Source organism: Lepisosteus platostomus, chromosome 9 (assembly GCF_059453375.1).
Source record: "Lepisosteus platostomus isolate fLepPlt1 chromosome 9, fLepPlt1.hap1, whole genome shotgun sequence".
NCBI classification, from domain to species: domain Eukaryota; kingdom Metazoa; phylum Chordata; class Actinopteri; order Semionotiformes; family Lepisosteidae; genus Lepisosteus; species Lepisosteus platostomus.
Window position 1 is genome coordinate 30,706,328 of NC_142619.1, and position 14,183 is coordinate 30,720,510.

At 39.3% G+C, this 14,183-nt stretch overlaps 1 protein-coding gene across 1 annotated transcript in view; it reads left to right on the forward strand.

Annotated features, from left to right (window-relative positions):
* large1 (LARGE xylosyl- and glucuronyltransferase 1) overlaps positions 1 to 14,183 on the forward strand; it is a 96,772-nt gene that overhangs the window by 40,058 nt on the left and 42,531 nt on the right. Inside the window, exon 3 of the mRNA XM_088644691.1 lies at positions 12,466 to 12,764. Coding sequence (XP_088500817.1) covers positions 12,466 to 12,764 — 299 coding nt within the window. The remainder of the gene's footprint in view (positions 1 to 12,465; positions 12,765 to 14,183) is intronic.

Genomic DNA, 14,183 nt, shown 5'->3' on the forward strand with positions numbered 1-14,183 from the left:
AGTTGATTCTGATAAAAACGTTCACAGAAATCTAAAGGCCAGACATGTACTGTAATTTTGGAAACAGACTTGTCAGTAAGCAGCATGAGCCTCTTGAATGTTTTTACACTGATGTCCATGGAAAGAGATGGGTTTCCAAGAAAACATTGCAACAACCTGGAAGCTGAAATTTTCAGGATTGCTAAATCCTTATTCTAAAAAAAGTGTTTTTCAGATCTCTACTTATTGAAAATTGACAAATTGCTAATTAGCTTAAGGAGAGATACATGTTTCAGGTGAAACATGTATTGTCATGCAAGGTGTCTTTTTTTCTATTGTAAGTTTCACAATAGAAAATCATACAGTTAAAGCATCAGACAGGGGATAGGCTAGTCACAGCTCACTGCTGTACGGCAAGCCAGAGACACTCCGTCCAAAAAACATCCATCCAAACCCAGAAGATCTCGGCCAAGTGTCCTCTGATCTGTAGAAAATTCACGATGATGACATATCCCAACTTCATTGCAAGCAGTCTCTCAATTTAGGGACTTGTATACCCATAGTCCTCCACTGTTTGAGATGTCCAAAAACCTGGAATCACTGGGAAAGCTGGAAGTGTTCCAGAGCATAAAGGAATATAGTGCTGTCTTTTGCTTCTTATAACTGATATAAAATGGAATTTACAGTATGAACTGTATGTCCTTTATTTTGGAATAAGTACCTTCAGTACAGTGCCTTTAGAAAGTCTACACGCACTGTTCAAAGTAACACATTTTGTAGAGACTAATTAGGTTGTTGTGTGATTTGGCAGGCAACTGGTTACATGAGAGCTAATTTACAATTCCTGTTACCAAGGGGGGTGTGCACTTATCTAACCTATTTTGTAGGTTTTCATTTATAATTACTTTTCAGAAAAAAAAATCACTTGGAGGTTGTGGGACAATGTGTAAATAAAGGTAAAATATATCTGATTTGATGCGTCTCAATTTCAGACTGTTGGGCCACACACTTCACCTTAGAAGCTATATGTGGTTTTATATTACGTACACATATTATACTTACTGTAGTAATTGCATAAGCAAAGCTTTGGAGTACTGAATGATTGCATAGCAAAACCAAACAAAATTCAACACTTGACCAGATACATTAATGTTATCTGTATGGGTATATAAATTCCGTATTTGCATTCTCATGCAGTGTTTAGATTTATATTTATATTTTTTCAAGTTGTTTAAATGCCTTGAATTTATATAAAGATATAAGGTTTCACAAACTTAAAGATTAATGTGGCTTCACTTTTCAGTTTTAATTTTGTGGATGTCATCTGTACTTACTGAGTTTGGTGAGGTGAAGGGTTCTTTTAAAAATGATTATGTTATGATGGAGGAATCAGTGTGTATTTGCAAGCTTTAGAAGCCCACTGTGACCAGATAAAACACTCGGTCCTTAACCACTAAATAAAGGTTTGCTATTTACCTGCCTTCAAATCTTTTCACACTGCAGCCGAAGCTCTAAGCATCAAAGCAAATTTTAATACTGTCATGCCACAACACTCAGCGTAACATCTAGGTCACTGTCAGACATTTGCAGACAGAACTGACTCAGCTTACTTTTGTTCCCAAAAGACATCTTTTTGAAGAAACTGACAACCACCAATTCAGCTTTGTGAGCCCACTTTCAGTTTTCCTAGATGTCAGATTTCAGAAACAGACCATAAATGTCAATATAAAAGCCAGTCTTGCAGTTGGAAATAAATGTCAAGAAAATAAAAGTTTTATATATGAAATACCTTCACCATATACCAGTAATCTCTGCCACCCTGTTTACTGAGCACTTACTGAAAGAAAGGGATCCCACAGAAGGGGATTTCTAATAGGTGAGGCTTATGCACTGTATGAATATGAACATGGAGTACTACTGTACAGTACATACAGTAAAATATACTGTACATACAAAAGGTTCATGAAGTAGTTGAGTACTTTACTTGTATAAATCAACACCTGAAAGCAGATGTAGAAAAGAAGTACAATATGATAGTCGTGTGTCTAAACTTGTGTAGATGCTACAAGAAGCAACAGGTTCTACGTTCTCTCCTTCTCCATCAGTTGCCCCTTCTGGGTAGGGTATTACACCACCACTGAGATGACACTCGCCCATTTCAGCATGGGTGTCTACAGCAGGGCTAGCTTAAGAAGGCATTAACTGAATTCTAGCATTTATCAGCTACAAAAAGTCATCTTAGAGTTGATTACTTTTCGCATTTTTTACATTGAATTCTCTGTGAAAACTAAATTAAAAAAAACGGTTCTGACTTTTCCTATATGTTAACACGCTGACCTGTGGCTTTGGTGATATTTTGTCAAATGTACCAGGAAAATGAATTGCACAAGCTGCAAAATATGACCTTATGTGTTTACTTTTGCAAATTGTGACCCATATCACATTTCACTCAGTGTATTGCTACGCTGCTGAAAACCTCTCTAACCCAATCACTCCCACTCTAACTCTCTCCTTTTCAATCAGTTTTTTTTTTTCATCTCCCACACTCTTAGTCTCTGTGGGACCCAATTTAGTCAGTTGTACACATGCCTGGATACAGCAGAAGACATGAAGGCCAAGAAATCAGCTACCTGGCTGCTGGTCAATTTTTCTGCAAAATTAGAAAATCATAATCTGTGACTGGATTCAGGCAGCCGGTTATTCATCTTAGGCTGGCAGTACACTTTTGTCCAGGTGCATAAACATTCTTGTTTCTGTTTTGATTGGGAATGTTACATTGTAATTTAACCTTACCCTTTATAATCTTACAGGTGAATTAATTGGCAGATGAATTGTTTGTACTGCATATATAGTTTGATATAGTTTAAATTATTCCATTGAGTATTCTTAATGAAAAAAAATGACGATTTAATTTCTTAAGTGTCATAGTAAACATTTCTTTGTTCTAGAAAGCACACTTTTGCTAAATAAAGGTTTTACATACAAATATTATATATATTCTTGCTAATAAGATTTTCGAGGTGGAATTTAAGGCACTGTTAAACCATTTCAAGATGTTTTTTTCATATTTTGGCAGCATCTCTCCATCTTTCCCCCCAGTTTTATTCTGCAAGAGTTTGACAGTTAAGCAATCTGGGGATTTGAGCACCCAGATCCTATTTTAAAAGATAACCTGAGGAATGTTATACCTTTGACTTTAGTTCTCTCTCTGCTGTCATTGTGTGAAGGACTTCAGCATGTCTCTTCAGCACCCTTCGTAAGAGCTGACGCTGCAGAATAGAATATCAAAAATATATCAAGTCTCTGAAAAATCAAAGCACTTGTTCAGGTCACGGGCCACTGCAAAATCTGCAGTACCCAGGGTTAGAATACATCTGATATTGGCAGGTAATTTGGCAGTGGCTACTGTGCGTTCTGTTTATTTAATCTTTACATTTACCTCTTTCAAATATGTGTTTATGCTGGTGGCAGATCAAGGTGGAGATGCTGTCAGTTAATTTGTTGCTCTCGTATGCTGGTACATTTTATTATGCCATGCAGTGGAAGCACATGCAGTAGTACATTATGCAAATACACTAACATCACCTTGATATCAGCTAAAGGTGGCAATGTCCTAAATTCAGGTGGGTAGCTGCGTCAGCATGCGTAGGCTGCAAAGGAACAAGTAGTAGGTTTATTCCAGGCTGAAAAAAAGAAGAAGAAAGAGAACACAACGTTACGGCCGTGGGGCCTTCTTCAGGTGTCACCTGAATAAACCTATTACTTGTTCCAATGTCCTAAATTGTTAGTGTGACATAATTAATTGAAGTGAAATGTTCAAACTATTGAATCGGCCTACCTGTATCTTTTAGCCGAATAACACATTGACAAAGGGGACTAAAGCACACAGCAGAAAGCTCACATAATTCAGCACATGTTCGCTGGAAATTAAAGCTCCTCATTACAATTTCTGCTACCTTTGTTCATTTCAGATTTAATGCTTTCAGTACGCCTGCACTTAATGTGACATGCAAAGGGACCGTTTCGAAATGTCATCTGAAATTAACTCATAATGTGGCTCATCCTTTTACTCGGTGGATAAAGCAAGAACTTTAGTAGATCGAGATGAAAAAGTCTATATGAGGTTACTCCAGCCTGTGTGGGGAGAAACAAAATATGTAGGTACAGTTAAACAATGTACTGTCGTTGTAGAGAAAGAAGACTTTTTGCTCTCCAGCAGCAAAAATAAATAAGTATTATGCCGCTGTGGAAGCACATGCAGCTGCACATTATGCAGATACGCAGCTCTCACCATTGCTCAGGGCTTTTAGGGGAGAATCTGCTAAAGGCAGGTCAGACCAGGACTAAGATCGTTCGTTTGGCTGATGTTTTTTACAAAGCAGTTTAGATTTGTACCCATTTCTAAAACAGGTCACGTTACTGGATTAATCGACGTGTAATGCCCCGTTCAAGGTCCTGTCTCCTGTCCTTTTATTTATGAGCCCGGTCCCCTAACCCTATTCCACACAGCTGCTGGTGAGAGAGGAGCTCATGGGCCAGTCCGTCGTGGGCATTCTTTTAAGCATAAAGCTACCGTTGAGCAAGTTACCATAGTGAGTGTCACCACTGAGTTGAAAAAAACTCTTCCTAGTTGCTTCCATTGAAGACTCGTTCTTGAAAACAAGCAATATTATATAGTTAAATATAACCATTACTTATACTAATATTTAATTTCTTGGACAACAGTTATAATTAGCTTATGTTAACATTCATCGGTTTTACAGTATGAGTTCTCAAAACTGGGAGATACTGTGAGGCAGTTTACTTTTGGAAACTATTTTCTGCTGAATGCCTATAGTCAATACTGTACATCTAGATATTAAGTGAAGGTGAGGTGCATTCTTGAGTTAAAATAAAGCTTCTGCACAGCATCACCGGCTCTTAGCTCTGTGGTTTTGAGGTGCACGTCCTATCTGCTCATTGTTCAGCAATATGCTCCTGCTCACCTGACAGCTCATGCATTTTTTACTGCCTTGGGAGACTGAGTATTGAAGTCAAACTACGTGGTCTGTCAAACACCTACCATGAACTCTTTTTAATGCAAATACCCAAACTCCACAGAATCACATTTCATGTACCCAGACACCTGGGTCTTTCCAGTGCAGTCTTCATTTGACAGTTGCTTTACTTTTCCTTGGGTTGGTAGTTTTAATCCTCATATTGAATTGCACAGTTGGTGAGTCCCAGATGGAACAGGGCTCGTGGGAGTTTTCATGGCTTGATTAGGAGAACCTGAATGTGAACGTCTTTGGAGACACACTTGGAGCCCAGACACCCTGCTGCACATACGCATGCTCCCCACTCTGCCAGCTCACAGAAGAATGTACTGTATAATGCTGCATAAGGAATGTGTGGCATGATAGTAGTTATTGTTTTACACTCCGTGAACATTAAATTACAGTAAATATCCATCCATTTTATCCAGTACGGAGTTAGAGCCTATCCCAGAAAGCAACAGGCACAAGTAAGGATACACGTTTCTCAGAACGCCCGTCCATCGCAAGACACGCACAGACACAAACGCACTCTCTCGTCAGGGTCAGTTTTCCCAGGAGCCAGTTCACCTACCAGCATGTCTTTGGACTGTGAGAGGAAACTGGAGCACCTGGAGGAAACCCAAGCGAACACAGGGAGAGCATCCAAACTCCACACAGGTAGCATCCCAGATTGAACCCAGGGTCCCAGCCCTGCAAGGCAGCAGTGCTGACCACTGTGCCACCATGCCACCCTAAATTAAATAGTCAGGAGGAATTGATGGCTTAGATTTGAAAAATATTCCTTTAAAGCAAGTGCAGGCGAGTTGCAACAAGCCGAGAAATTAGGTAAGATTTAATAAAGACCCAGATGGCTGTATTCTTTGGCCACTGAAACATAAAAATAGAGGGCTGTTTCACCCATAGTTAGGAATCAGGATCAGGGAGACACGAGTCCTGCATCAGTAAAAGTTTTAAAAGTTGTACAAATCACTATATATCAATTTGTTTTTCTCATTGCATCTTTGTTTGATCCAGTTGATGAAGCAGCTCTCACACACGTGCATATTCGGAATAACTTACCTTTCTACTTCCTCTGTTTCTTATGTAAAAGAAGCCAGTGTTTTCTTAATTTTAATTTAGGAACAATTTGTGATCATTACTTTGACTTCATGGGCTTAACAGATGTAGCTTCAGCCATTTCTATTTAAAATGAGATTAGCTGATTATTTTTGTTATACACAGCTCATTTGGAACTGCCAGTTGTATGTGTTTGCATGAAGCCCATGACCGCACACGGGGGAGAATGAGGAAGCGTAGGCAGACTCCTCCAACCCGGCCACTTTAGGGCCGCTCGTCGTTTCTAACGCTCTGCCTGAAATAGGCACATCCCACGCCGACAGGACCTCAAGTCTGCAAGTGCCTGGGGGGCCACAGGGGTCGTTGTGTCGCTTAGGCCTCACTGATCCCAACACGCCCTCAGTAGCACTCCAGTGTGCGGATAGTGACACGACCCAGACGTGCGCTCATGATCGTACAGCTTGGGCGAGTGCTTTTTAAGGTTGTGCCACTCAGAAGTCCATCTTTTCACCGCTATTGTTGAAATCTATTTTCACCACCTCTTAGTACGGCAAAGGTTCCCGTTTTGTGTGTTTAAATGAATGAACAAAAGAGAGAGAGTAGGGTTTAACTGAAGACCTTGAAAAAAGAAAGGTATTTATTGGAGAACAGGATCATCTTTAGGTACATTTTCAGTATTGTTATGGGTATGCTACTGAATACTACTTTGTTTCCTTCTTAAACCTCTGAGATTTCTACTGACCTCCCACCCATGCGGTCTGGTGTATAATAAAATACTGGGCCCCTGGAGGTGGTGATGCAGAAGGAATGGGTTTTCTAAGTAGTAGAGAGAAAAGTGATCCGCTGGATGATGACAATGATTATACAAAATTTGAATTGGAAAATTGAAAAAGAAATGTAAAAGTTGCTGTCCAGTTATTTCACTGCTGGAAATGCCTCCGTCTTGAACAGCTAAGCAGCTGACTGATGTGCCTTAAATTTAGGTTGTCTTGTCAATAAATGACTCCTTGCATTTTTTAAATGCCAGAATAATTTGTTAGAAAATTGAACATCCAGTGCTTTGAATCGGTCATTTCCTGGCATTTTGCTTTTGTTAACTGTAATGAATGGCCACTGGTGAATGTTAAAGCATCTGAAGAGCATTTGCATTCCTTGCATGAGAGGATTAACTTTTTGGGTGCAGTAGATTGAGTGGTTGTTGAAGTTTGTGGATCCCATGCTCTGAGTTGTGAGTCTGACTGCATTTTGGATTCTGGGAGTCCAACCACAGATGCTACATATTCATAAGCAATAACAAGAAATACTGTATGTCAACTCACTGAATCTTTCAGGTTGGAAATAAAGTTTAGCCATATACAGGTGTGAGTCAAATTTCTCGTAGAAAACAAACTGCCCCCAGTGGTGGAGGAATGGAGAGGTGGGGAGTTTTGACCCACAAATTTTATGATGCCTTATTCATACTCTACCACCTTGTCTTTTTCCTTCACGGTGTTTAATGTGTTTCATTCCTTCTTTTATCTGTAATGAAAATAGCTTCTCATACACATTTTTTAAGATCCATAATTCAAGAAGAAGATCCAAGAAGCTGTTAAGTACATACCTGTACAGTAGTAAGCCAGGCACTGCCTAGATCCTGTGAAATGTCATAGAAAAGGGCAATAATGCCTTTGAATTTAACTGTATGGTCTTGGTGCTACAAGACTTCACAGGAAGTTCAGATGTGTAAAGAGAGCTCTGTTGCTTTCGTTTCTGAAGGAGAAACTGCTTTTTCTTCCTAAAACAAATGAACGCATTTCACTGTTTTTAGCTCCTTTCCAATGCGCTCGTCACATGTGGGTTGATGGTCAAGTCTGACCCCCAGGACAAATACTGTCACAGAAGGACACCAATGTCAACAACCCTGATTCAAGCTACCTTTCTCTGACACCCCCTTTGAGACTTCCGATTATGTTCTCAGAATTGTTTTTCCACTTCAACATTCATGTCTTTTTAATCATTGAATTAGTTAATTATCATAATTGCAAAATCCTTAATTTTGACATTTTTAATGCTTTAATGCTCTCAGTAGTAATGGCCCAGTCATCAGATCTGCTTCACTTGATGTACATACTGGTACCTACTGTACTGTAGGAATCTTCACCCATAATGGAAAATGTTGTCAGTTTGTGTTCAGGAGATTTTTGACTCTAAATTGTTTATTCTTTTAATTGTTTTAGTTTTATAATATACATCATATTAAACATCAAAACAATTTGTATGGTTACAATTGTATGGTACCAACATATCCTTTTGATATTTGATTACCTGCTTTACTGTTATTATTTGAGTTTTTGACTTCATACAGTAAGTACTAACTACAAAGGGGGCTACTTGTACATGTCTAGATGCGGCACATCATGGTTATTGCTAGCTTATTATGTATTATTTACTGACAGTTTTGTCTGTTTCATTTGTGCCTATTTCCACAGCTGAGCAGTTTCCCAAAGAAATCTGATTGAAGTCCTTTACAGTAGAGTACAAGAGTACTCTCCCACATGGGATCAGAGCCCAGAACACTCCAGTCTATAACCCTAACCAGTTCACTAACCAGACACTCAATAATTTACACCCAAATTTGGAATCTGAGTATCTTCATTTATAAAAAGCTGTTACATTTTAGACTGTTGGTTAAATTGTGAAATACTAGTACGTGCCAGGCATTCTGTTAATGAAGAAATTATTAAGTCTGAATAATAATCTACTGATTCCCTTGGTTTGTCTGTCATAATATCAGCTCTGTTTGGAGGAAGTGTTGCAGAAGCTGCTCTTTCCCTTAGTGGTCTGTGCTTTTGGCCTGTAAATTTTAGGTATTTTTCTACTTTGTATGCCTCTTAATATTGTGCTCCAGTATACCTTCTAATTTCTTTGTTGGTTCTTTTGGTGACTTACTGTATTTTGTTGGTTAAGTCATTCTTTTTTTGCTTTAGGCAAAGTATTTCTGCCAAACGGAATGTTTTGATTTTTAGAACTTTATTCACTGAAGGCTTTAACTCTCTGTCACTAAATTTCGTTTTTCTCTTGGATCCCTGTGATCAAATTGTATGGTGTCCATAAGAAGGTAATATGTGTGTTTTCTGACTTCAGTGCTGCTATTTACAGTGTTGCTTCATTTGCAAACTATAAAAAATGGGTGGTTTCTTTTTTTCATTACATATTGACCTTCTGCCATCATAAATTAGGCTTTAATTTCATGCACTGTGAGACCTTGTTTGGACAGCACATTGGCTTTTGGTACTTTTATGGCTTAATTAGTAAGTAAATTCATCTCCCAGTGTTTAAAGTCACTAAAACCGTTTTCTGCTGTATTTTATTTCTAAAAACAAGCTTTCAGAATGATGGAAGAAATTCCAGTTGGGATCATTCACAACTTTAAATTAATTTAAACCCCCACCAAAAAATAGACTTTCAACTCTATTGCGTCATGGCTTCTGCTCAAAAGTGTTGGTCATACAAATTATTTAAACATCCAACAAAGCTAGTCCACTAGTTTTAGTGGTTAGTCCACTTTAGTAATTAATATATTGATGTAACTTTTGCAAAGTAAACTATATGGATTGTAACAATTTCTTAAAGGATTTAACACGTTTGTAGAAGAAGTGTGAAATTGTGGAAATTATAAGTTACAACTGCAAGTCCACAGCTGTGCCTCAGTTCCTCAAAGACTTGCCAGACCTGCTGCGATATGAAGTCTTAAGGCGCTGCCGCCGGAGAGCCAGTGTTTTAACAAGAGTGTTTGGCAACAGTATGGGGATTCCAATGGCTCATGACAAGCTTCTCTCTGGATTTCTCGTTGAAACCTCTGAGCTGAAGAGTGTCTGTTTGAATCCGGGCTGTGCAGCTTGCATACAGTGAGATGCCAAAGCCAGTACCAGGTGAGGCACTCCTCTTTTCTGCTGAAAAGCTGCTTTGAGCTCTGTTTACCCCCATTTACCCTTAGGTATATATGTTTCATTATTATGACCTAATACTGTACTGGGAAAGAAAAAAAGGTGAAGGTATGAATGCAGCTATGACTCAGGAGAATCATTACACAGAAGGAGAAAGTACAGTAAATGGAAAAACTAAATAATTGGAGAACTGTTTTTGTTATTTTTTGCAGGGGTAACAGTATAGTAAAATCTTCATCCCAAAATATTGAGACATAAAGGGTTTCCAGAACGTCTCATTCTGCTGCACATTTCCTACGGGCAGCATAGCTAGACGGCATCTTGCTGACAGGAATTGATTGCCAGCTCAGTGACTGCAATTGAAGAAGCCCAGTCTGAATTTATCCTGCGGTTTTAGGACTTAGATAATGTTTGCACTCAAATCTGTTCACGCCTGTGTATTTTAATCAAATGTTGTTTCCAGAGAGGTGGCACAGGTGTAGAAAACTAGCAGCTGAAATTACGATTATTAGTAATGGTAGTGTGGATTAGATTGTGGTTTTGCGACGAAGGTTTTTTTTTTTATATCTTTTGCTTCTGTCTCCTTTCGCGAGACAGAGTTCGCCTGATTGTGTTGACAGATGGCAGGGAAAATCCGAAGATAATGAAGGAGAAGGAAGCCCATCATCTTTCTTGAGCACTCTGCTCTCGGGCTGCGTATGCTCAGTGAAGTGTAGGAGAGCCCACTACTGCACTGATTCAAACAGCAGGTCTATTCCTCAGACCACTCACATTCCAAAATACAGCAATTGCTACAGTTGATGTTCTCATACAGTTTTGAAAAGATTCCCTTCAGGAAATACTGTAGATTGTTTTGTTTCAGAAGAACGCCAAGAAATGACCTGTACGTTCTTGAATATGGTTTGTCTGTTGCCGTGAATGTTGCACACTGGGCAGAGATTGGGAGTATTAAAAAGACCCTGGGATTCTGAATAATATATGAAAAACAATCGAAAATGTGCATTCTACGGAAAATATTGCTAATAAATTATATTCAGGTAGCCAGTTAAGCCACATTCGGAAAGCTGACCCATTTCTGTCATTCTTTGGTGACTGTGAGTTACCTCTTTGATAACACACTCTCATGTTTGGGCTAAAAAGCAGAGCTGGAGATCTACAGTGTGAGAAGCCGCTCTGTGTGCTACAACACCTGCACCTTCAGCTCCTTCAAGGGTCATGTGCATCCCTCCACTTCTGTCAAGTACCGGACCTGCTGAAGGGCGGTAGAGCTCTTTTCCGCTCTCCGGGAAGCAGAGCTGTGCTGCTGTGGCGCGAGAGTGTAAAAATGAGTGACGATGTCTTGGAGAAAACCATTGATCTCATAAGCCCGATCGATAAGTATAATAATAATAGCAGTGACTCCTGCTGTGGGTATTCTGCGCTCTCCACTGCCATCTTCACTGATGGCTGCCCTCCAGGGACTCCGCTGTGTTCCTATAATTAAAGCCGTGGCCTCCACAGGTTATGGTTTTTCCCCTGGACTCATCGTTTCACAGACAGATTCTCCAAGAAATGTGTGGCCATTAGTCACTTCCTTACATCACTCACAAAATACTTTTCCTTTGACATACGTGTATACTTGTGCCATGCTTAGCCAACTTTATGTGATAAAACAGATCCTGCTTGAAACACTAGTTTGTAATGACCCGGATACTGACAACAAAGCTAGGCATTGCAGACATGATCTAATGCATTTGTATGTAAAATTACAATGTGTGTATATACTGTATTATCATATATAATATTTTTGAAAAAAAAAGTGATGAGACGAATGATCAAATGATCATAGAATGAAAGTAATATTTGATGACACATACCTTAATTGATGAGAGCAAAGCTTAGAGGCATGTGTGTTGTGTTTTATTTGTGATCAACTTTGTGTTGATCTCTGTCTACAAAATGAAAAGTTTTCTCAATAACATTTCCTCTCTGCATGGTTATAAAAGTTGACTTCTTGGGGGCAGATCCTTTAGAATTTTCTGCTATTCATTGTCTTTCGGATTGGTATTCACTGTGGATAATGCCAGTCCGAGTTCACATGCAGTCTTTGATAATGAACATCGCCCTTTTAACATCTGCTTAATACAGCCATTTTTGTCTCTAGTATAATCATTTTACATTGCTTTTTCACCAATATCACTTTTCACATCAGATTTACACTTGCTGGGCATTGTTAGAGTCAATCCACAAGGAATAATAAAATATGTGAAAAAATACACCGCAGAGCACAGCACAGTGTTTGTCCGCCTATGCATCTATGCTCCTTGACAGGAAGGAATAAGGAATATTTTAAGGGAAAATCACCTAATTACACTTAACCTAAGGTGTTTTCTTAAGCAGGTCATTGCCATTTTCAGGGCAATTTAATATCTTCTGCCGTTTGACGAGTAGCCGACAGTGGTTCTCACTCTCTTTCTGTTCTCAAACAGTGAAGCCTATTCCACTGTCGCCCATCGAGGCCCAGTCTGCCACGCTGTTGGCTGGCCCCCGGGAACGACTTGCCCTGGAGATGCGGGTTCGAGAAGTGGAGGAGGAGAACCGCGCACTACGCAGGGAGCTCAGCCAGCCACAGAGAGGCCCGGTGCCTAAATCTCACCATGGGCACCATGGCAACCAGTCAAGGGCTTACTCCACAGAGGAGGGCACAGGGGACAGTGAGAGCCAGCGTTCTGGGGCTGCAGGCAACAGCTCAGACTGCGCACAGCACCCCCCGGTGGACAAGTGTGAGGTAAGACAAACATTAAGTAGTATTAAGAGTGTCTTGTGTTCAGGAATTTGTTACTCTTCATGTTGTGTTGGTGAATTTATTTTTTCTGAAATAATCTGTTTTTTAACAGTCTTTTGACACAGCACCCCCCCCCCTCTTTAGATCAGCGTGATGATTTGATGTTGAAAATCATATTGCATTATTATAATTATTGAACTACCTTAGATAGTTCTAAAGTAACAACAAAACGTATTGTTAAGTGTTCTGAGTTTGTCAAACTTTTAGCACATTTTCACTGTTATTTTACTTAATAGTGCACAATATAGTACATTTAATTTTTTCTAGAATAATTCATACGCTGTCAGGTTTGGAGTCCGTTTTATTTGATCAAGCGGTATAATACAAGCTGCTTGTATATACTGTATGTAAAAACAATATTTACCCTCACTCGTGAAGTGCTCTGCCGATAAACAGTTAGATAAAATCTTTTAAATACTGCCAAAATATGTTAAGGTGACATTAACAAGTTCTCAAACTGATGAGAATAGTATCTTACTTTCCTGAGACACTGCTAAAAATATATATTTGGCATGAGCACCATTTTTTTTACAAGGTGTTTTAAATCACTTGTGATTAAAACAAATGTACTTTAGGAATGCCATGATCTAGACCGGCATAAACAGGATCATGTTAGGATTGTTCTATATGTTTTGGCTGTGACACAATTTTCATAATTTGCAGAAATGCTCCTAAAGAAAAGTGTTTGAAAGTCACATACTGTACCTTACGGGATTTGTAAGGCCAGATAAAAGAAGCTTTAAAAGGCCGGTGAGGGTGAACATCATGGTGTTGAAAGATAAGTGATTCTGCTGACACTGATGCTGCTGTAACAGTGGGTGGCTCACAGGTAGTGAAGTGTTGTCAGCGTAGTGCAAAGTGGTGAAACTACCTTCATCAATAGCAAACCAAAGTCTGTCAAAATCAGTGGCTGTCCACGATAACTGCACTGAAAATAATAACAGCTGTCAGTGAAACCTCATTTTACATGTTTTGACATTTCCAAACAAAACGCAGAACATGGATTAATCAGAAATCACTTTATCGGGGGTTTGTCGTCAATGAGAGGATGATGAATTACAGGTGTAGTGGACACTGGGTGTCTTTACCATTGGAGGGATGTACATATTTGATAGTTGCAGTTCTGAGAGGTATAATGACTATTGCTGGGTTTATGATTCTGAAGTTATGCCCCTTTCTGTTAGCAATAAGGTGGTTGTTTCAGCTAGCCAAGTAATCTGTCAGATAGACCCTGCCAGGTCGTTTGATTTGGTTGACTGTGCGTTTGTGTCAACTATTAGCACTGCTGGCGTCTATCGATGGTGAATGGAATGGCGCATGATGCTTTCATCACTTTACATTATTATATTCCTGCCAGCAACA